Source organism: Oncorhynchus mykiss, unplaced genomic scaffold (genome assembly GCF_013265735.2).
Source record: "Oncorhynchus mykiss isolate Arlee unplaced genomic scaffold, USDA_OmykA_1.1 un_scaffold_226, whole genome shotgun sequence".
Lineage (NCBI taxonomy): Eukaryota > Metazoa > Chordata > Actinopteri > Salmoniformes > Salmonidae > Oncorhynchus > Oncorhynchus mykiss.
The window spans coordinates 145,227-166,898 of NW_023493694.1; the positions used below are offsets into that span (position 1 = coordinate 145,227).

General features: G+C 44.2%; 1 protein-coding gene across 18 annotated transcripts; it reads left to right on the forward strand.

The window, feature by feature from the left end:
* Window positions 1–990: 990 nt before the first annotated feature.
* On the forward strand, window positions 991–17,673 carry fam210ab (family with sequence similarity 210 member Ab). Of its 18 annotated transcripts, none has more exons than XM_036973210.1 (8): window positions 1,049–1,618; window positions 2,212–2,246; window positions 2,398–2,872; window positions 10,286–10,426; window positions 10,577–10,811; window positions 10,842–11,259; window positions 11,322–11,783; window positions 11,962–13,232. In XM_036973210.1, exons 6-8 carry the CDS (start codon window positions 11,041–11,043, stop codon window positions 12,646–12,648), a joined length of 1,368 nt encoding a protein of 455 aa, XP_036829105.1. In that variant the 5' UTR covers window positions 1,049–1,618; window positions 2,212–2,246; window positions 2,398–2,872; window positions 10,286–10,426; window positions 10,577–10,811; window positions 10,842–11,040; the 3' UTR covers window positions 12,649–13,232. The 18 variants fall into 18 exon arrangements, with proteins under 18 accessions (XP_036829108.1, XP_036829106.1, XP_036829107.1 ...); XM_036973207.1 differs by having other exon boundaries at window positions 1,051–1,618; window positions 10,577–10,841; window positions 10,991–11,259; window positions 11,962–13,233; XM_036973211.1 differs by having other exon boundaries at window positions 1,048–1,618; window positions 10,286–10,486; window positions 10,637–11,259.
* The last annotated feature ends 3,999 nt before the right edge of the window (window positions 17,674–21,672 follow it).

Here is a 21,672-nt window from a genome sequence, read left to right on the forward strand (position 1 = left end):
GCCAGTTGGGAACAAGTTCTCATTTACAACTGAGACCTGGCCAAGATAAAGCATAGCAGTGCGACAAAAACAACACAGAGTTACACATAAACAAACATACAGTCAAATAACACAATAGAAAAATCTATCTACAGTGTGTGTAAATGAGTTAAGATAAGGGAGGTAAAGGCAATGAACAGGCCATTGTGCCGAAGTAATTAGTTCTTTGGTTTATAATCTCCACCCGGCACAGCCAGAAGAGGACTGGCCACCCCTCATACCCTGGTTCTTCTCTAGGTTTATAATCTCCACCCGGCACAGCCAGAAGAGGACTGGTCCACCCCTCATACCCTGGTTCTTCTCTAGGTTTATAATCTCCACCCGGCACAGCCAGAAGAGGACTGGCCACCCCTCATAGCCTGGTTCCTCTCTAGGTATCTTCCTAGGTTTTGGCCTTTCTAGGGATAAGATATGGCCAAGTGGATCTAGTCCATTATGACCCCCTGCAGCTGAATGGCCGCCATATTGGAAATGGCCGCCAGGGGGTAATGGACTAAATCTGTGATGGCACTATAACCCCCAAAAATACTTATTTAGACATGCCCCAGCTATGTGTGACTCTATCAGAAAGTCGACTATTCTTTCCCATAGCTGCTAGACTACGGTCAAAATGACCTCAATATGACCCCCATAAGGTCTTCCCAGACAGCACACATACATCTAGCCGCCGTCGCCCCGATGCATACATTATACATTGGGCTGATGGAGTATGGACAGCGTTTGCGCATTGGCAAGATGACGTCACCATTAGATCATATTTGCACTTCAGCCGCTGTTTGGACGGCGCACGTCAAAGCTGCTAAGTTATATTGGCAATAATAAAAAATAATAAAAAATGCTTTACATTTAGCAGACACCAGTTACATTAGTGAGTGCATACATTTATGTACTTCTCTTTTTTCATACTTCACCCCCGTGGGAATCAAACCCACAAGCACCATGCGCTACCAACTGAGGGGACTAACCCTAGACTATAAGTAAATTTATTTGTGGGTAAAAATGAAGAGAGACGATTCAAGTTAATGTCAAGTTTATTAAGCTTTTGCTATACCATCAAGTTGTTAAACGATCTGCAGCACAGAAAAGAGAGGAACAGAGAAACATCACATTGAATATAAGAGAGGGTGTGCAGTTAGTTCCATAAAGACGGAGTTAAGGTGTTATTACAGGCTAAGTGCAGTGAATATGTGATTACTATATTTACACACTAAAAAGGTAACATTTGAGTGTTTGTGTACCAACTTGGATACTTCCAACGTAAAGTGGAACGATCTTGGGTATATTTGGTTCCTATCCGCTGGACTAGAGGTTTGTATATCTTTCAAAAGAAATGGAAATTCTGACCGAAAGGTTTTAGGCATATCGGGAAGTGCTGTTTTTTACGCAGTTTGCAGACACCAAATCTCGCGACAAATAGACTACGAATCCCATGATGCCGTGCGCTGTCCGAGGACACGCGGATTCCCCTCGATCTCTGCTGTAAGGTCTTCTACTGACAGGACGGTCATTCTATGTACTTATGGCTCATACAACTACAGAAAACACTTTTGACAGGATCAAAAACCTCTTGAATTTCAATGTATGTATTCCGTTACGTGTCAGCTTTGTCACGTAGTTTTACAACTTCCCGAAAAATGTATATACACAACTACTTTGCCAAGTTTCGGGCTAGCTAGCTAGTAAGCAAAACAACCCCAGTTGTCGTTCTGTCAGAATCAGGCTTCAGCCAGACAACTAATGTTAGCTAACCACATCTAAAACTGGCACGTGTTTCCACAGGGTTGTTCTGGAAGCTTTATAAGTGAAGGAAGTTTTGTCGTCCTCCAGACTCCCCCAATGTCAACCACACAGAAGCCTCTGCGTATGTGACAGCTAGCTAGCCAGCTAGCTAGCTAGCTCTAGAAGGATAACTAGATGTTTTGCAAGTTCTGTAGCTAACCTTTGCACATAGTAACTTGGCTAGCTAGCTACTTAGCGAGCAGACTAGCTACTTACTATAGTTGGCTTGCTAGCTAGCTTTTTATTTGCCTTGTTAGCTATATATCCGAATATGGCTGTGTAGCTAGTAAACTTAGTTCAACCAGAACTTTGGTTGTTTAGCTGAGGATCACCCACAGTAGTGGCTACTGGATTAGTCTGTTGTATCATTTTATTTGGACGTTTTCATTTCAGGTGTTGGATTAATGGTTGATCTGCTCTAGTTGGAGGTATGTTTTGGTATTATGTCTTATCATCAGATACGTTTCTTCACTCTAATTTATAGCGTTCCCAACTTAATATATACTTATCAACATAAATGATTACTCCTGTTGTAATTGATAGTCATTAGTAAACCCTGATGATGTGTGCTGTCTGCAGGCTCTGTGGTCAAACGTCTCAGGGAGGAGGAGATGCATCGTGTTCTGTCCCAGGGTGCATTGCGGCAGATGGCCTACATGCGGTCTGTGGTCGTGGGCCTGTCGGTGTGTGAGGCTCGCCTGGCCGTGTCGGTGTGTATTGTAGGCCGCCTGCCACCCGGGCCCGGCCAGCGCTGGGTCAGTACCTCAGCCTTTAACAGGGCAGTAGAACAGCCCAAGCTCCGGCCGGAGGACCAGGACCCACCCAGCCATCCCCCCAGCCTGGCTGGAACAGAGCCCGTCTATGGGGCAGACTCCTCCAAGCTGCCTGTGGAGGCCCCACCGGAGGCCCCAGAGATAGACCCTCTGCAGGACAAGTCCATTGGTCTGGTCCAGAGGTTCAAGAAGACCTTCAAGCAGTATGGGAAGGTGATGATACCTGTCCATCTCCTGACCTCCAGCATCTGGTTCGGGACCTTCTACTACGCTGCTATGCAGTGAGTCACCTGTCTCTGGTCTAATCTCCCTGGGGATTCCATTACTATGGTCTTTTGTTAGGAATAATTTAGCTATACATAGAGCATTTAGAAGTGCAGTACCTAACTGGTATTTTGGCCTAAGGTTAATGGCATTGCTGTTGTGTTCATTGTACTACTACCTAGATACTCAATGGCCAGTTTATTAGGTACACCCATCTAGTACTGTGTTGAACCCCACTTTGCCTCTACAACAGCCTGAATTCTTCGGGGGATGGACTAGTAAAGGCTAGTCCTGTATTATTGTTATTGTTATTATTGTTATTATTATTATTATTATTGTATTATTATTTTTTAATTTGTTTTTTCAGGGGGTGCAGCACCTTCAGCACCCCTACTTCCTGCGGCTATGCGTGACAAGGACCGACGAGTTGTGCGTTCTGAGAAGCCGTTCTGCACACTACTGTTGTACTGCGCCGTTATTTGCCTGTTAGGCCCGCCTGTTAGCTTGCACGGTTCTTGCCATTGCCCTTCGACCTCTCATCAACGAGCTGTTTTCACCCACAGGACTGCTGCTGACTGGATGTTTTTCGCACCGTTCTCAGTAAACCCTAGGACCAGGGGTTCCCAAACTTTTTTGGCCCTCAACCCTATTTTTATATCTGAAAACTCTCGCGACCACAACCACGTGAAAGAAAAAATGCTCTAATTAACAGCCACATTAACTTTTTATTTGGGGCTGTGTCAATCAATTAGTCTGACATAATGTGGGGCTGTGACAGTCAATTAGTCTGACATAATGTGGGGCTAGGACAGTCAATTAGTCTGACATAATGTGGGGCTAGGACAGTCAATTAGTCTGACATAATGTGGGGCTAGGACAGTCAATTAGTCTGACATAATGTGGGGCTAGGACAGTCAATTAGTCTGACATAATGTGGGGCTAGGACAGTCAATTAGTCGGACATAATGTGGGGCTAGGACAGTCAATTAGTCTGACATAATGTGGGGCTAGGACAGTCAATTAGTCTGACATAATGTGGGGCTAGGACAGTCAATTAGTCTGACATAATGTGGGGCTAGGACAGTCAATTAGTCTGACATAATGTGGGGCTAGGACAGTCAATTAGTCTGACATAATGTGGGGCTAGGACAGTCAATTAGTCTGACATAATGTGGGGCTAGGACAGTCAATTAGTCTGACATAATGTGGGGCTAGGACAGTCAATTAGTCTGACATAATGTGGGGCTAGGACAGTCAATTAGTCTGACATAATGTGGGGCTAGGACAGTCAATTAGTCTGACATAATGTGGGGCTAGGACAGTCAATTAGTGTGACATAATGTGGGGCTAGGACAGTCAATTAGTCTGACATAATGTGGGGCTAGGACAGTCAATTAGTCTGACATAATGTGGGGCTAGGACAGTCAATTAGTGTGACATAATGTGGGGCTAGGACAGTCAATTAGTGTGACATAATGTGGGGCTAGGACAGTCAATTAGTGTGACATAATGTGGGGCTAGGACAGTCAATTAGTTTGACATAATGTGGGGCTAGGACAGTCAATTAGTCTGACATAATGTGGGGCTAGGACAGTCAATTAGTCTGACATAATGTGGGGCTAGGACAGTCAATTAGTCTGACATAATGTGGGGCTAGGACAGTCAATTAGTCTGACATAATGTGGGGCTAGGACAGTCAATTAGTCTGACATAATGTGGGGCTAGGACAGTCAATTAGTCTGACATAATGTGGGGCTAGGACAGTCAATTAGTCTGACATAATGTGGGGCTAGGACAGTCAATTAGTCTGACATAATGTGGGGCTAGGACAGTCAATTAGTCTGACATAATGTGGGGCTAGGACAGTCAATTAGTCTGACATAATGTGGGGCTAGGACAGTCAATTAGTCTGACATAATGTGGGGCTAGGACAGTCAATTAGTGTGACATAATGTGGGGCTAGGACAGTCAATTAGTCTGACATAATGTGGGGCTAGGACAGTCAATTAGTCTGACATAATGTGGGGCTAGGACAGTCAATTAGTGTGACATAATGTGGGGCTAGGACAGTCAATTAGTGTGACATAATGTGGGGCTAGGACAGTCAATTAGTGTGACATAATGTGGGGCTAGGACAGTCAATTAGTTTGACATAATGTGGGGCTAGGACAGTCAATTAGTCTGACATAATGTGGGGCTAGGACAGTCAATTAGTCTGACATAATGTGGGGCTAGGACAGTCAATTAGTCTGACATAATGTATCTCATCACCACTAATGAGATGGGTGTGCTAGTCAGGGGGCGTGGTCGACAGTGTGCATCATCTAATGAGATAGGTGTGCTAGTCAGGGAGCGTGGTTGACAGTGTGCATCATCTAATGAGATGGGTGTGCTAGTCAGGGGGTGTGGTCGACAGTGTGCACGTCATCTCTGCTGTCACATCCAACCTGGATCGATATTTGGTTTTAATGCAAGACGAGAGCACTGAAACCAGCTTCACACAGATATGAGCTGACGAAGGGTACCATGAGATTTATGGTGCTTCCAAGACAACAGGGAACTCAAAAAAATCTAATATGAGCTCAAATCATGACGTCAGTGATCTTCAGGTCAGAGAAAGTGGCCCGAGTTCCAGAGGTGGAATTCTGAGTCAGGTGCCCGTTTTTAAAAAATAATTCTCCCAGTTGGAGCTAGTTTTTCCCTGAGTTCCCAGTAGTCTTGAACGCACTGAAGTCGGAAGTTGGAGATTTCCCAGTTCCCGAGTTGTTTTGAACGCAGCGTTAATGCTCAGAGAGCAGGGTATTCTGCCCCTTTGAGCCAGGAACCAAAACTCCTCCGTAGTGACCCGTAAATGCATTTTGGTCACATGACAGCTCCATCAGCTGTTTGATTTCACTTACCGGCATGTCAACTGAGCCAGGATCCCAGTCAAACGGATTGGGAAGTGGGTCCCATGGTGCTCTTCCAAGCGTTGGTGAGCAGTCATCACTCGGGTGGGACACTTCCTGATGCTGTTTTCTGATAGAAACAAGCACAGCGGAGGGAAGGGGGCACGGTTCTCTTTTGAAAGACTCTCTCCAATAATAATGACGTCCTCTGAATCGACTGATCGGGTCACTAATCTGTAGCATGTTTTGGTATTTCCCCTTGCATGCTCGCGTTCAGGTTCCCAAATATGTCTGTTACAGGCAAGGAGACACATTTTCTTTTCATCACACAGAAAGTCAACAAAGATTTTTATTTTTATTTTGTTCAGGGGCAGAACAACAGATTTTTACCTTATCAGCATGGGGATTCGATCTAGCAACCTTTCGGTTACTGGCCCAACACTCTAACCACTATGCTGTGGAAATGATCTCAAATGAGTCGCAGGAAATGCAGAAAATGATTTTAGGTTGAAGTTGAATTGAACGGTATAAACCAATCAGAATGGAGAAAGACCCATTGAAATCATTTAGAATGTATGTGTTGCCACTGCTCATAAAGCACAAAGAACTTTTATTAATCAAAAACATAAAATACTGTAAAAATGTCAAATTTAAAAATAAAAAAAATACTATATATGATATGATATTTTGGTCTTATCGCCCAGCCCTAGATAAAACTGCACATTTTTAGTGGCATTTTATTGTCCCCAGCACAAGGTGCACCTGCGTAATGATCATGCTGTTTAATCAGCTTCTTTATATGCCACACCTGTCCAGGTGGATGGATTATCTTGGTAAAGGAGAGATGCTCACTAACAGAGATGTAAACAAATGTGAGCACAACATTTTTGAGAAATCAGCTTTTTGTGCGTATGGAACATTTCTGGGATCTTTTATTTCAGATCATAAAAAAATGGGACACTTTAACATGCTTATTTTTGTTCGGTGTAGTTTACAATGCAAGTTACCTGCTGTGGTATATCTCAGAGCATAAGCTGGGGAGTCTGAGTCGGTCAGTTTAGTTTGGGAATGATTCAATAGTGTGTAGTTTACAATGCAAGTTACCTGGTGTGGTATATCTCAGAGCATAAACTGGGGAGTCCGAGTCGGTCAGTTTAGTTTGGGAATGATTCAATAGTGTGTAGTTTACAATGCAAGTTACCTGCTGTGGTATATCTCAGAGCATAAACTGGGGAGTCCGAGTCGGTCAGTTTAGTTTGGGAATGATTCAATAGTGTGTAGTTTACAATGCAAGTTACCTGGTGTGGTATATCTCAGAGCATAAACTGGGGAGTCCGAGTCGGTCAGTTTAGTTTGGGAATGATTCAATAGTGTGTAGTTTACAATGCAAGTTACCTGCTGTGGTATATCTCAGAGCATAAACTGGGGAGTCCGAGTCGGTCAGTTTAGTTTGGGAATGATTCAATAGTGTGTAGTTTACAATGCAAGTTACCTGCTGTGGTATATCTCAGAGCATAAACTGGGGAGTCCGAGTCGGTCAGTTTAGTTTGGGAATGATTCAATAGTGTGTAGTTTACAATGCAAGTTACCTGCTGCGGTATATCTCAGAGCATAAACTGGCGAGTTTGAGTCGGTCAGTTTAGTTTGGGAATGATTCAATAGTGTGTAGTTTACAATGCAAGTTACCTGCTGTGGTATATCTCAGAGCATAAGCTGGGGAGTCTGAGTCGGTCAGTTTCCTCTCTAGCTATAGCATACATTGTTTATTTAACAGTGTTATCTGACAAAGGTATTGATGTGAGTTTCTGTGCTTCTGCCTCACCACACATTGTTTTCACCATATCTGCAATAGTGTGTAGTTTCATAGTGGACCTTCATTCACCATGGGGATGATTCAATAGTGTGTAGTTTCATAGTGGACCTTCATTCACCATGGGGATGATTCAATAGTGTGTGGTTTCATAGTGTAGCTAGTCATTCACCATGGGGATGATTCAATAGTGTAGCTAGTCATTCACCATGGGGATGATTCAATACTGTGTGGTTTCATAGTGTAGCTAGTCATTCACCATGGGGATGATTCAATAGTGTGTGGTTTCATAGTGTAGCTAGTCATTCACCATGGGGATGATTCAATAGTGTAGCTAGTCATTCACCATGGGGATGATTCAATACTGTGTGGTTTCATAGTGTAGCTAGTCATTCACCATGGGGATGATTCAATAGTGTAGCTAGTCATTCACCATGGGGATGATTCAATACTGTGTGGTTTCATAGTGTAGCTAGTCATTCACCATGGGGATGATTCAATAGTGTAGCTAGTCATTCACCATGGGAAGGATTCAATAGTGTGTGGTTTCATAGTGTAGCTAGTGATTCACCATGGGGATGATTCAATAGTGTGTGGTTTCATAGTGTAGCTAGTCATTCACTATGGGAAGGATTCAATAGTGTGTGGTTTCATAGTGTAGCTAGTCATTCACCATGGGAATGATTCAATACTTGTTAGTGTCAGACACCAGGGAATGATTCAATACTTGTTAGTGTCAGACACCAGGGAATCAATAACTGATGTGTTGAAAAACAAGCTGAAGGGGGCTGTAGTTTGCAGTCCTGTCCAGCTGAGGTCCTTTCTGCTCTGAATGTTGGTGGAAAGTGGCTCCACATCCTCGTCCTGCACAGTGTGCCAACGCCCCTCTGCCTCCATGTCTGCAGGTTTCACACTGTCAGTGTCTTCACACCTCTCGATGGCCGGGTAGGTGTGGAGCCGGAGACAGCAGGGGTCTGGCTGGATGAACCAGCTTCAGTCGGGGATGGGCACCTTGACACTGGGGGCTCCCAGCCAGAGTCAGTGGCACTGGGGGCTCCCAGCCAGAGTCAGTGGCGCTGGGGGCTCCCAGCCAGAGTCAGTGGCGCTGGGGGCTCCCAGCCAGAGTCAGTGGCGCTGGGGGCTCCCAGCCAGAGTCAGTGGCGCTGGGGGCTCCCAGCCAGAGTCAGTGGCGCCGGGGGCTCCCAGCCAGAGTCAGTGGCGCTGGGGGCTCCCAGCCAGAGTCGGTGGCGCTGGGGGCTCCCAGCCAGAGTCAGTGTGAAACAAAGAAATTCAGCTAGAATACTTTCACGTCTGAGCCCTGTGTCAACACGTAAATTAAACAGATGAGTTATATAGAGTAGAGGGAACACAATCACTATGGTGACGTTCCATTCCATTTATATATATAAATATATGCGCACACACCCACAATCTATAGCCAATGTGTACTTTACACATTTCATTACTGATTATATTTTTATATATTGCAAATAAAATAAATCTCAAATGAATAATATTTGATATTTTTCATTTCAAACAACGGCATTAGCATGAGAAGAACTCACCAGTCCAAAACGATGTCCTCCCCGTGCAAAAACATGTCTTATGTCTGTGAGCCGAAGCGATGCTCGCTCACAGGCTCGTCGTCCTGTAGCAACTCTCTCACTTTCCCTATCAATTTCTTCTATCATTTGGTGTAAATCTGTATACCTAGACGTTGATTTAGCTTTTCCTGATTTAGTCGCCATAATGTTTTATATGAAAGTGCTGAAAATGCTCTTTACCAAATATTGCTGTGCGTAACGAGCGGGAGCTGCTTCAACTCAGATCTTCAATGGCGAATGAACCTTTCACTACGAAGGCTGGTCTTCCAGCATTTAACCATTACACTTTGCCGTTTACCTCAGCTCATTGGCTATCGACCAAGCTAGAGTTCTAGACGATCAGTGGTCATTGGGCCAAAATACAATCAATCAACGAAACACCACCCATTGGTTCGCAATGAGGTCATTGCTTAGTGTCTTCAAAATGGGTTTCTTTGGGTCAATACGTCCCGCGAAAATAACCATCAAGTCTGACCCTCAGGATGACAAATCAGCCGTCCGATTACCAAGATTCTTCGCTTTTGAATGATGTAAAGGCACTTCATGTTTAATATGACCATTTCTTATTTTGAATTTGTCGCTCTGCAATGTCACCGGATGTGGGTGAAATTGATCCCGCTAGCGGGACCCGTGTGCTAATTCAGGGCTTGTAATTAGGCATTTCACAGTAAGGGCTACACTTGTCTACACCTGTATTCTGCGTTTGTGACAAATAAAGTTTGATTCGAAGTACAACAATCAAGTGCTTTCCCCATGATCTAAGGGCACTCTAGTTGAATTGTATCTTTTAAATTTAGATTTTAAAGGTTAACCACATTACAATGTTTAAAGATGAAATTATAATCTAACAGTAACAGAATGTCTGTCTGCCACGGCCATGTGACTCACAGTTTTATAGAAGCTACCCGTTTAGGTGAACAGAGTGGTGTACCTAATAAACTGGCCACTGAGTCTGTTTCATGTGAAGGCCCAGTATCTGGCCTGAGTTGACATGTATATTACACAGTATCTGGCCTGAGTTAACCTGTATATTACACAGTATCTGGCCTGAATATTACACAGTATCTGGCCTGAGTTAACCTGTATATTACACAGTATCTGGCCTGAGTTAACCTGTATATTCCACAGGGGAGTGAATGTGGTGCCTTTTCTGGAGTTCATTGGTTTACCAGAGAAGATCGTTGGTCTGCTGAATCACTCTTCTGGCGGCTATGCCCTCACTGCCTACGCCATGTACAAGGTAATACTACTCACTACGCCATGTACAAGGTAATACTCCCTGTCTACTCCATGTACAAGGTAATACTCCCTGTCTACGCCATGTACAAGGTAATACTCCCTGTCTACTCCATATACAAGGTAATACTCCCCGTCTACTCCATATACAAGGTAATACTCCCCGTCTACTCCATGTACAAGGTAATACTCCCTGTCTACTCCATGTACAAGGTAATACTCCCTGTCTACTCCATGTACAAGGTAATACTACTCACTACGCCATGTACAAGGTAATACTACTCACTACGCCATGTACAAGGTAATACTACTCACTACTCCATGTACAAGGTAATACTCCCTGTCTACGCCATGTACAAGGTAATACTACTCACTACGCCATGTACAAGGTAATACTACTCACTACTCCATGTACAAGGTAATACTCCCTGTCTACTCCATGTACAAGGTAATACTACTCACTACTCCATGTACAAGGTAATACTCCCTGTCTACGCCATGTACAAGGTAATACTCCCTGTCTACTCCATATACAAGGTAATACTCCCCGTCTACTCCATATACAAGGTAATACTCCCCGTCTACTCCATGTACAAGGTAATACTCCCTGTCTACTCCATGTACAAGGTAATACTACTCACTACTCCATGTACAAGGTAATACTCCCTGTCTACTCCATGTACAAGGTAATACTCCCCGTCTACTCCATGTACAAGGTAATACTCCCTGTCTACGCCATGTACAAGGTAATACTCCCTGTCTACTCCATGTACAAGGTAATACTCCCTGTCTACTCCATGTACAAGGTAATACTCCCCGTCTACTCCATGTACAAGGTAATACTCCCTGTCTACTCCATGTACAAGGTAATACTCCTCACTGCGCCATGTACAAGGTAAGAATACTCCCTGTCTACTCCATGTACAAGGTAATACTCCCTGTCTACGCCATGTACAAGGTAATACTCCCTGTCTACTCCATGTACAAGGTAATACTCCCTGTCTACTCCATGTACAATGTAATACTCCCTGCCTACTCCATGTACAAGGTAATACTCCCTGTCTACTCCATGTACAAGGTAATACTCCCTGCCTACTCCATGTACAAGGTAATACTCCCTGTCTACTCCATGTACAAGGTAAGAATACTCCCTGTCTACTCCATGTACAAGGTAATACTCCCTGTCTACTCCATGTACAAGGTAATACTCCCTGCCTACTCCATGTACAAGGTAAGAATACTCCCTGTCTACTCCATGTACAAGGTAATACTCCCTGCCTACTCCATGTACAAGGTAAGAATACTCCCTGTCTACTCCATGTACAAGGTAATACTCCCTGTCTACTCCATGTACAAGGTTAGAATACTCCCTGTCTACTCCATGTACAAGGTAATACTCCCTGTCTACTCCATGTACAAGGTAATACTCCGTCTACTCCATGTACAAGGTAATACTCCCTGCCTACTCCATGTACAAGGTAATACTCCATGCCTACTCCATGTACAAGGTAATACTCCATGCCTACTCCATGTACAAGGTAATACTCCCTGTCTACTCCATGTACAAGGTAAGAATACTCCCTGTCTATTCCATGTACAAGGTTAGAATACTCCCTGTCTACTCCATGTACAAGGTAATACTCCCTGTCTACTCCATGTACAAGGTAATACTCCCTGTCTACTCCATGTACAAGGTAAGAATACTCCCTGTCTACTCCATGTACAAGGTAATACTCCCTGCCTACTCCATGTACAAGGTAATACTCCCTGCCTACTCCATGTACAAGGTAAGAATACTCCCTGTCTACTCCATGTACAAGGTAATACTCCCTGTCTACTCCATGTACAAGGTTAGAATACTCCCTGTCTACTCCATGTACAAGGTAATACTCCCTGCCTACTCCATGTACAAGGTAAGAATACTCCCTGTCTACTCCATGAACAAGGTAATACTCCCTGCCTACTCCATGTACAAGGTAATACTCCCTGCCTACTCCATGTACAAGGTAATACTCCCTGCCTACTCCATGTACAAGGTAAGAATACTCCCTGTCTACTCCATGTACAAGGTAATACTCCCTGCCTACTCCATGTACAAGGTAATACTCCCTGTCTACTCCATGTACAAGGTAAGAATACTCCCTGTCTACTCCATGTACAAGGTAATACTCCCTGCCTACTCCACGAACAAGGTAATACTCCCTGTCTACTCCATGTACAAGGTAATAATACTCACTACGCCATGTACAAGGTAAGAATACTCCCTGTCTACTCCATGTACAATGTAATACTCCCTGCCTACTCCATGTACAAGGTAATACTCCCTGTCTACTCCATGTACAAGGTAATACTCCCTGCCTACTCCATGTACAAGGTAATACTCCCTGTCTACTCCATGTACAAGGTAAGAATACTCCCTGTCTACTCCATGTACAAGGTAAGAATACTCCCTGTCTACTCCATGTACAAGGTAATACTCCCTGTCTACTCCATGTACAAGGTAATACTCCCTGCCTACTCCATGTACAAGGTAAGAATACTCCCTGTCTACTCCATGTACAAGGTAATACTCCCTGTCTACTCCATGTACAAGGTTAGAATACTCCCTGTCTACTCCATGTACAAGGTTAGAATACTCCCTGTCTACTCCATGTACAAGGTAATACTCCCTGTCTACTCCATGTACAAGGTAATACTCCCTGTCTACTCCATGTACAAGGTAATACTCCCTGTCTACTCCATGTACAAGGTAATACTCCCTGCCTACTCCATGTACAAGGTAAGAATACTCCCTGTCTACTCCATGTACAAGGTAATACTCACTGCCTACGATACAGAGCATTCAGAAAGTATTCAGACTCGTGACTTTGAGTATTCGTGACTTTTTCCACATTTTGTTACATTACAGCCGTATTCTAAAATGTAAATAAGGTATCTGTTTTTTAATACGTTTTTCTAAATGGCTGTCTAGCAATGATCAACAACCAACTTGACAGAGTTTGAATAATTTTTGTAAGAGTGATGTGCATATATTGTACAATTCAGGTGTGCAACAAGCTCTTAGAGACTTTATCCATGAAGGCTCACAGCTGTAGTCGCTGCCAAAAGGGGATTCTAACACGTATTAACTCATACATTTACAAACATTTTATTTATTTATATAGCCCTTCTTACATAAGCTGATATCACAAAGTGCTGTACAGAAACCCAGCCTAAAACCCCAAACGGCAAGCAATGCAGGTGTAGAAGCACGGTGGCTAGGAAAAACTCCCTAGAAAGGCCAAAACCTAGGAAGATACCTAGAGAGGAACCAGGCTATGTGGGGTGGACAGTCCTCTTCTGGCTGTGCCGGGTGGAGATTATAACAGAACATGGCCAAGATGTTCAAATGTTCATAGATGACCAGCAAGGTCAAATAATAATTATCACAGTGGTCGTAGAGGGTGCAATAGGTCAGCACCTCAGGAGTAAATGTCAGTTCACTAAAACATTCTCACATATGTGTTATTTAACACTGTCAATTAAAAGAATGAGTGGGTTTGGGTGGATTTTTCCATTAAAGCTGCAATATGGAACTTTTTAGGAGACCTGACCAAATTCACAGAAATGTGAGTTATAGATCTGTCATTCTCATTGGAAGCAAATCTAAGATGTGGTAGATCTGTTCCATGTGCTCTATTTCTTTGCTTCCGGTGCTTATAAGTTGAGTTATTTTTGTCTTTTACTTTTGGTTTTGTACAGCAGCTTCAAACAGCTGAGAATACAATATGGTTTATGGCAAATATATTTCACAGTGAATTTAGATGGTACAATGATTCTCTACAATATACTTGTTTGTTTTGTCACAAACTGATTAATTTCAAACTATTTTAGCAACCAGGTTAATGGCGGAGCGATTGCTGCACAGTACATCTTTTAACCAAATGTTTACTCCTGAACTTATTTAGGCTTTCCATAAGAAAGGGGTTGAATACTTATTGACTAAAATACATTTCAGACTATGACTTGTACAGGGTAAGAATAATCACTATGACTTGTACAGGGTAAGAATACTCACTCACTATGACTTGTACAGGGTAAGAATACTCACTGACTATGACTTGTACAGGGTAAGAATACTCACTGACTATGACTTGTACAGGGTAAGAATACTCACTATGACTTGTACAGGGTAAGAATACTCACTATGACTTGTACAGGGTAAGAATACTCACTATGACTTGTACAGGGTAAGAATACTCACTATGACTTGTACAGGGTAAGAATACTCACTATGACTTGTACAGGGTAAGAATACTCACTATGACTTGTACAGGGTAAGAATACTCACTCACTATGACTTGTACAGGGTAAGAATACTCACTGACTATGACTTGTACAGGGTAAGAATACTCACTGACTATGACTTGTACAGGGTAAGAATACTCACTGACTATGACTTGTACAGGGTAAGAATACTCACTCACTATGACTTGTACAGGGTATGAATACTCACTGACTATGCCTTGTACAGGGTAAGAATACTCACTGACTATGACTTGTACAGGGTAAGAATACTCACTGACTATGACTTGTACAGGCTAAGAATACTCACTGACTGACTTGTACAGGCTAAGAATACTCACTATGACTTGTACAGGCTAAGAATACTCACTATGACTTGTACAGGGTAAGAATACTCACTATGACTTGTACAGGGTAAGAATACTCACTATGACTTGTACAGGGTAAGAATACTCACTCACTATGACTTGTACAGGGTAAGAATACTCACTGACTATGACTTGTACAGGGTAAGAATACTCACTGACTATGACTTGTACAGGGTAAGAATACTCACTCACTATGACTTGTACAGGGTATGAATACTCACTGACTATGCCTTGTACAGGGTAAGAATACTCACTGACTATGACTTGTACAGGGTAAGAATACTCACTGACTATGACTTGTACAGGCTAAGAATACTCACTGACTGACTTGTACAGGCTAAGAATACTCACTATGACTTGTACAGGCTAAGAATACTCACTATGACTTGTACAGGCTAAGAATACTCACTATGACTCGTACAGGGTATGAGTACTCACTGACTATGACTTGTACAGGCTAAGAATACTCACGGACTATGACTTGTACAGGGTAAGAATACTCACTGACTATGACTTGTACAGGCTAAGAATACTCACTGACTGACTTGTACAGGGTAAGAATACTCACTATGACTTGTACAGGCTAAGAATACTCACTATGACTTGTACAGGGTATGAATACTCACTGACTATGACTCGTACAGGGTATGAATACTCACTGACTATGACTTGTACAGGCTAAGAATACTCACTGACTATGACTTGTACAGGGTATGAATACTCACTGACTATGACTCGTACAGGGTAAGAATACTCACTGACTATGACTTGTACAGGGTAAGAATACTCACTGACTATGACTTGTATAGGGTAAGAATACTCACTGACTATGACTCGTACAGGGTAAGAATACTCACTGACTATGACTTGTACAAGGTAAGAATACTTACTGACTATGACTTGTATAGGGTAAGAATACTCACTGACTATGACTTGTACAGGGTAAGAATACTCACTATGACTTGTACAGGGTATGAATACTCACTGACTATGACTTGTACAGGCTAAGAATACTCACTGACTATGACTTGTACAGGGTATGAATACTCACTGACTATGACTCGTACAGGGTAAGAATACTCACTGACTATGACTTGTACAGAGTAAGAATACTTACTGACTATGACTTGTACAGGGTAAGAATACTCACTGACTATGACTTGTACAAGGTAAGAATACTTACTGACTATGACTTGTACAGGGTAAGAATACTTACTGACTATGACTTGTATAAGGACATGTACATACGCCCTGTTCAGGGTAAGCATAAATACTCAGATTGCAACATCAGCTTCAATTCACTTGTTCTACTGAACTTAGTGGCTTTCTTTATCCTGATTTCCTTCAGATTGCAACACCCGCCAGATACACGGTGACTCTGGGTGGGACGTCCTTCTCGGTGCAGTACCTCCGTAAACACGGCTACTTCTCCACCCCTCCGCCCGTCAAAGACTACCTGCAGGACCGGATGGAAGAGACCAGGGAGAAACTCACAGAGAAAATGGAGGAAACTAAGGAACTGTTCTCTGAAAAAATGGAGGAAACCAAAGAACTACTCTCGGGGAAAATGGAAGATACGAAAGAACGATTGTCTGGTATTTCCGAAAAGATGGAGGAGACGAAGGAACGTTTCTCTGGAAAGATGGAGGAGACGAAAGAACGTTTCTCTGGAAAGATGGAGGAGACGAAAGAACGTTTCTCTGGAAAGATGGAGGAGACGAAAGAACGTTTCTCTGGAAAGATGGAGGAGACGAAAGAACGTTTCTCTGGAAAGATGGAGGAGACGAAAGAACGTTTCTCTGGAAAGATGGGGGAGACGAAAGACACGTTCTCTGATAAACTACAGGAAGCCAAAGACAAAGTGTCTTACCGAAAGAAGCTCGATTAGTCTTGTTTACAAGTGGTTGTGAATAAACACATGTTTGGTGTCTTCAATGTGGTTGGGGTCAAAGACAGATTTAAGGCCCATATTATGAACCTATTGTTGAGAGACGAATGAGTCCAGACATTACTGTTCTTCTGCAATTCCTGACTGCCCCAGCTAGTACCATTATACCTGCTATAAGGAGGAGGCAGGTGGGATTTCTCAGTTGCATTAGAATACACTGAGGAGCATTATGAATTCTGGGTATGAAAAATAAAATTCCTGTTTAATTCATCATCGTCCATCAAAGCCTCATGGAGACTGTAACTGCTTGCGTCTTTCAACGTTTTAAATCACGTTTTCTAATGTCTTTTTAATCCAATACCCAAAGTTTAATATATTGTATTATTTTTGTGTTCCTACTACCTAATGTCTAGTCAATTGAAAGTTGTGCATTTAATAGGAAGTGTGATTACAGAAGTCGTTTGATTGATTCCTTAAAGGGAGACTTCTGGATGTTGGCAATGCAGCCCTTTATCTACTTCCACAGTCAGATGAACTCATGGACAAAATCCAGAAGTATCCCTTTAAGTTGCTCTGTGGATATTACAGAATTATTAAACCAAAATGCAATCAAATTAAAACCACAGTCTGAACAGAAGGGTGTTGGGTACTGTAGTACCAGTTATTGGACTGTACTGTTAATGTCATGTCTGGTATGATCACAATTTGCAATAAAGCAGAATATTGAGCTTCCAAACATCGTTCCGTTTCCTGTCTTCATTCCATGTTCTGAGTACTGTACTTAACTATGGAACGGTTCACTCCCAAAATCATGTAGGGAATTGAAAGTCCAACAACTGATTACCAGCAGCATTGATAAAGGCTGAAGCTGTCGCTTTCAAGGAGAGAGACACTAATCCGGACGCTTATTAGAAGTCCTGCTACGACCTCCCAACGAGCCGTCAAACAGTCGAGACGTCAAACAGTCGAGACGTCAATACCGGACAAAGATCGAATTATACCATGCCGGCTCTGACGCTCGTCGGATGTGGCAGGGCTTACAAACTATCACAGATTACAGAGGGAAACAGAGCCACGGGCCTACCAGACGAGCTAAATCCGCATCGAGGAAAGCCATACTGAACCATACATGAGAGCACCAGCTGTTCTGGACGACTGTATGATCTTGCTCACCATAGGCAACGTGAGTAAGACCTTTGAACAGGTTAACATTCACAAGGCCGCGCTAACATCTGGCAAGTGTCAATGCTGTTCATTTACTATAACTCAGCATTCAACACCATAGTGCCATAGGACCCTGGGACTGAACACCTCCCTCTGCAACTGGATCCTGGACTTCCTGACGGGCCGCCCTCAGGTGGTGAGGGTGGGCACCAACACATCCGCCACGCTGACCCCCAACACAGGGGTGTGTGCTTAGTCCCCTCCTGTACTCCCTGTTCACCCATGACTGCGTGGCCGCGACTCCAACACCATTATTACGTTTGTGGACGACGGTGGTAGGCCTGATCACCGACAACGAGGAGACAGACTATAGGGAGGAGGTCAGAGACATGGTAGTATGGTGCCAGGACAACAACCTCTTCCTCAACGTCAGCAAGCTGACCGTGGACTACAGGAAATGGAAGGCCAAGTCCGCCCCCATCCACATCAACAGGGCTGTAGTAGAGCAGGTCGAGAACTTCAAGCTCCTCGGTGTCCACATCACTAAGGAATTATCGTGGTCCACACACACCAACACAGTCGGGAAGAAGGCACGACAACGCTTCTTCCCCCTCAGGAGGCTGAATAGATTTGGTATGGGTCCTCAGATCCTCAAAACATTATACAGCTGCACCATCAAGAGCATCCTGACCAGCATCCGACCACAAGGAGCTACAGAGGGTAGTGTGTACGGCCCAGTACATCACTGAGGCCAAATTTCCTGCCATCCAGGACCTCTATACCAGGCGTTGTCAGAGGGAGGCCTTACAAATTGTCAGAGACGGCCTCCCGGGTGGCGCAGTGGTTAAGGGCGCTGTACTGCAGCGCCAGCTGTGCCATCAGAGTCCTGGGTTCGCGCCCAGGCTCTGTCGTAACCGGCCGCGACCGGGAGGTCCGTGGGGCGACGCACAATTGGCCTTGCGTCGCCCGGGTTAGGGAGGGCTTGGTCGGTAGGGGTGTCCTTGTCTCATCGCGCACCAGCGACTCCTGTGGCGGGCTGGGCGCAGTGTACGCTAGCCAAGATGGCCAGGTGTTTCCTCCGTGCACCTGGAACAGGCGAATAGAACAGGCGAATAGAACAGGAGAAAGCAGGAATAGAACAGGAGAAAGCAGGAATAGAACAGGCGAATAAAACAGGAGAAAGCAGGAATAGAACAGGAGAAAGCAGGAATAGAACAGGGAAAGGGCATAGAACAGGAGAAAGCAGGAATAGAACAGGGGAAAGCAGGAATAGAACAGGATAAAGCAGGAACAGAACAGGGGGAAGCAGGAATAGTACAGGAGAAAGAGCTCTGGTCAAATGGCACCTTATTCCCATAGAGCTCTGGTCAACTGGCACCTTATTCCCACAGAGCTCTGGTCAAATGGCACCTTATTCCCATAGAGCTCTGGTCAACTGGCACCTTATTCCCACAGAGCTCTGGTCAAATGGCACCTTATTCCCACAGAGCTCTGGTCAAATGGCACCTTATTCCCACAGAGCTCTGGTCAAATGGCACCTTATTCCCACAGAGCTCTGGTCAAATGGTACCTTATTCCCATAGGGCTCTGATCAAATGGCACCTTATTCCCATAGGGCTCTGGTCAAATGGCACCTTATTCCCACAGAGCTCTGGTCAAATGGCACCTTATTCCCATAGAGCTCTGGTCAAATGGCACCTTATTCCCACAGAGCTCTGGTCAAATGGCACCTTATTCCCATAGAGCTCTGGTCAACTGGCACCTTATTCCCACAGAGCTCTGGTCAAATGGCACCTTATTCCCACAGAGCTCTGGTCAAATGGCACCTTATTCCCACAGAGCTCTGGTCAAATGGCACCTTATTCCCACAGAGCTCTGGTCAAATGGTACCTTATTCCCATAGAGCTCTGGTCAAATGGTACCTTATTCCCATAGGGCTCTGATCAAATGGCACCTTATTCCCATAGGGCTCTGGTCAAATGGCACCTTATTCCCACAGAGCTCTGGTCAAATGGCACCTTATTCCCATAGAGCTCTGGTCAAATGGCACCTTATTCCCATAGAGCTCTGATCAAATGGCACCTTATTACCATAGAGCTCTGATCAAATGGCACCTTATTCCCACAGAGCTCTGGTCAAATGGCACCTTATTCCCACAGAGCTCTGGTCAAATGGCACCTTATTCCCATAGGGCTCTGGTCAAATGGCACCTTATTCCCACAGAGCTCTGATCAAATGGTACCTTATTCCCATAGAGCTCTGATCAAATGGTACCTTATTCCCATAGAGCTCTGGTCAAATGGTACCTCATTCCCATAGGGCTCTGATCAAATGGCACCTTATTCCCATAGGGCTCTGGTCAAATGGCACCTTATTTCCACAGAGCTCTGGTCAAATGGCACCTTATTCCCATAGAGCTCTGGTCAAATGGCACCTTATTCCCATAGAGCTCTGATCAAATGGCACCTTATTACCATAGAGCTCTGATCAAATGGCACCTTATTCCCACAGAGCTCTGGTCAAATGGCACCTTATTCCCACAGAGCTCTGGTCAAATGGCACCTTATTCCCATAGAGCTCTGGTCAAATGGTACCTTATTCCCATAGAGCTCTGGTCAAATGGTACCTTATTCCCATAGAGCTCTGGTCAAATGGCACCTTATTCCCACAGAGCTCTGGTCAAATGGCACCTTATTCCCATAGAGCTCTGGTCAAATGGCACCTTATTCCCATAGAGCTCTGGTCAAATGGCACCTTATTCCCACAGAGCTCTGGTCAAATGGCACCTTATTCCCATAGAGCTCTGGTCAAATGGCACCTTATTCCCATAGAGCTCTGGTCAAATGGCACCTTATTCCCACAGAGCTCTGGTCAAATGGCACCTTATTCCCATAGAGCTCTGGTCAAATGGCACCTTATTCCCATAGAGCTCTGGTCAAATGGCACCTTATTCCCACAGAGCTCTGGTCAAATGGCACCTTATTCCCACAGAGCTCTGGTCAAATGGCACCTTATTCCCACAGAGCTCTGGTCAAATGGCACCTTATTCCCACAGAGCTCTGGTCAAATGGCACCTTATTCCCATAGGGCTCTGGTCAAATGGCACCTTATTCCCACAGAGCTCTGGTCAAATGGCACCTTATTCCCACAGAGCTCTGGTCAAATGGCACCTTATTCCCACAGAGCTCTGGTCAAATGGCACCTTATTCCCACAGAGCTCTGGTCAAATGGCACCTTATTCCCACAGAGCTCTGGTCAAATGGCACCTTATTCCCACAGAGCTCTGGTCAAATGGCACCTTATTCCCACAGAGCTCTGGTCAAATGGCACCTTATTCCCACAGAGCTCTGGTCAAATGGTACCTTATTCCCATAGAGCTCTGGTCAAATGGTACCTTATTCCCATAGGGCTCTGATCAAATGGCACCTTATTCCCATAGGGCTCTGATCAAATGGCACCTTATTCCCATAGGGCTCTGGTCAAATGGCACCTTATTCCCACAGAGCTCTGGTCAAATGGCACCTTATTCCCATAGAGCTCTGGTCAAATGGCACCTTATTCCCATAGGGCTCTGG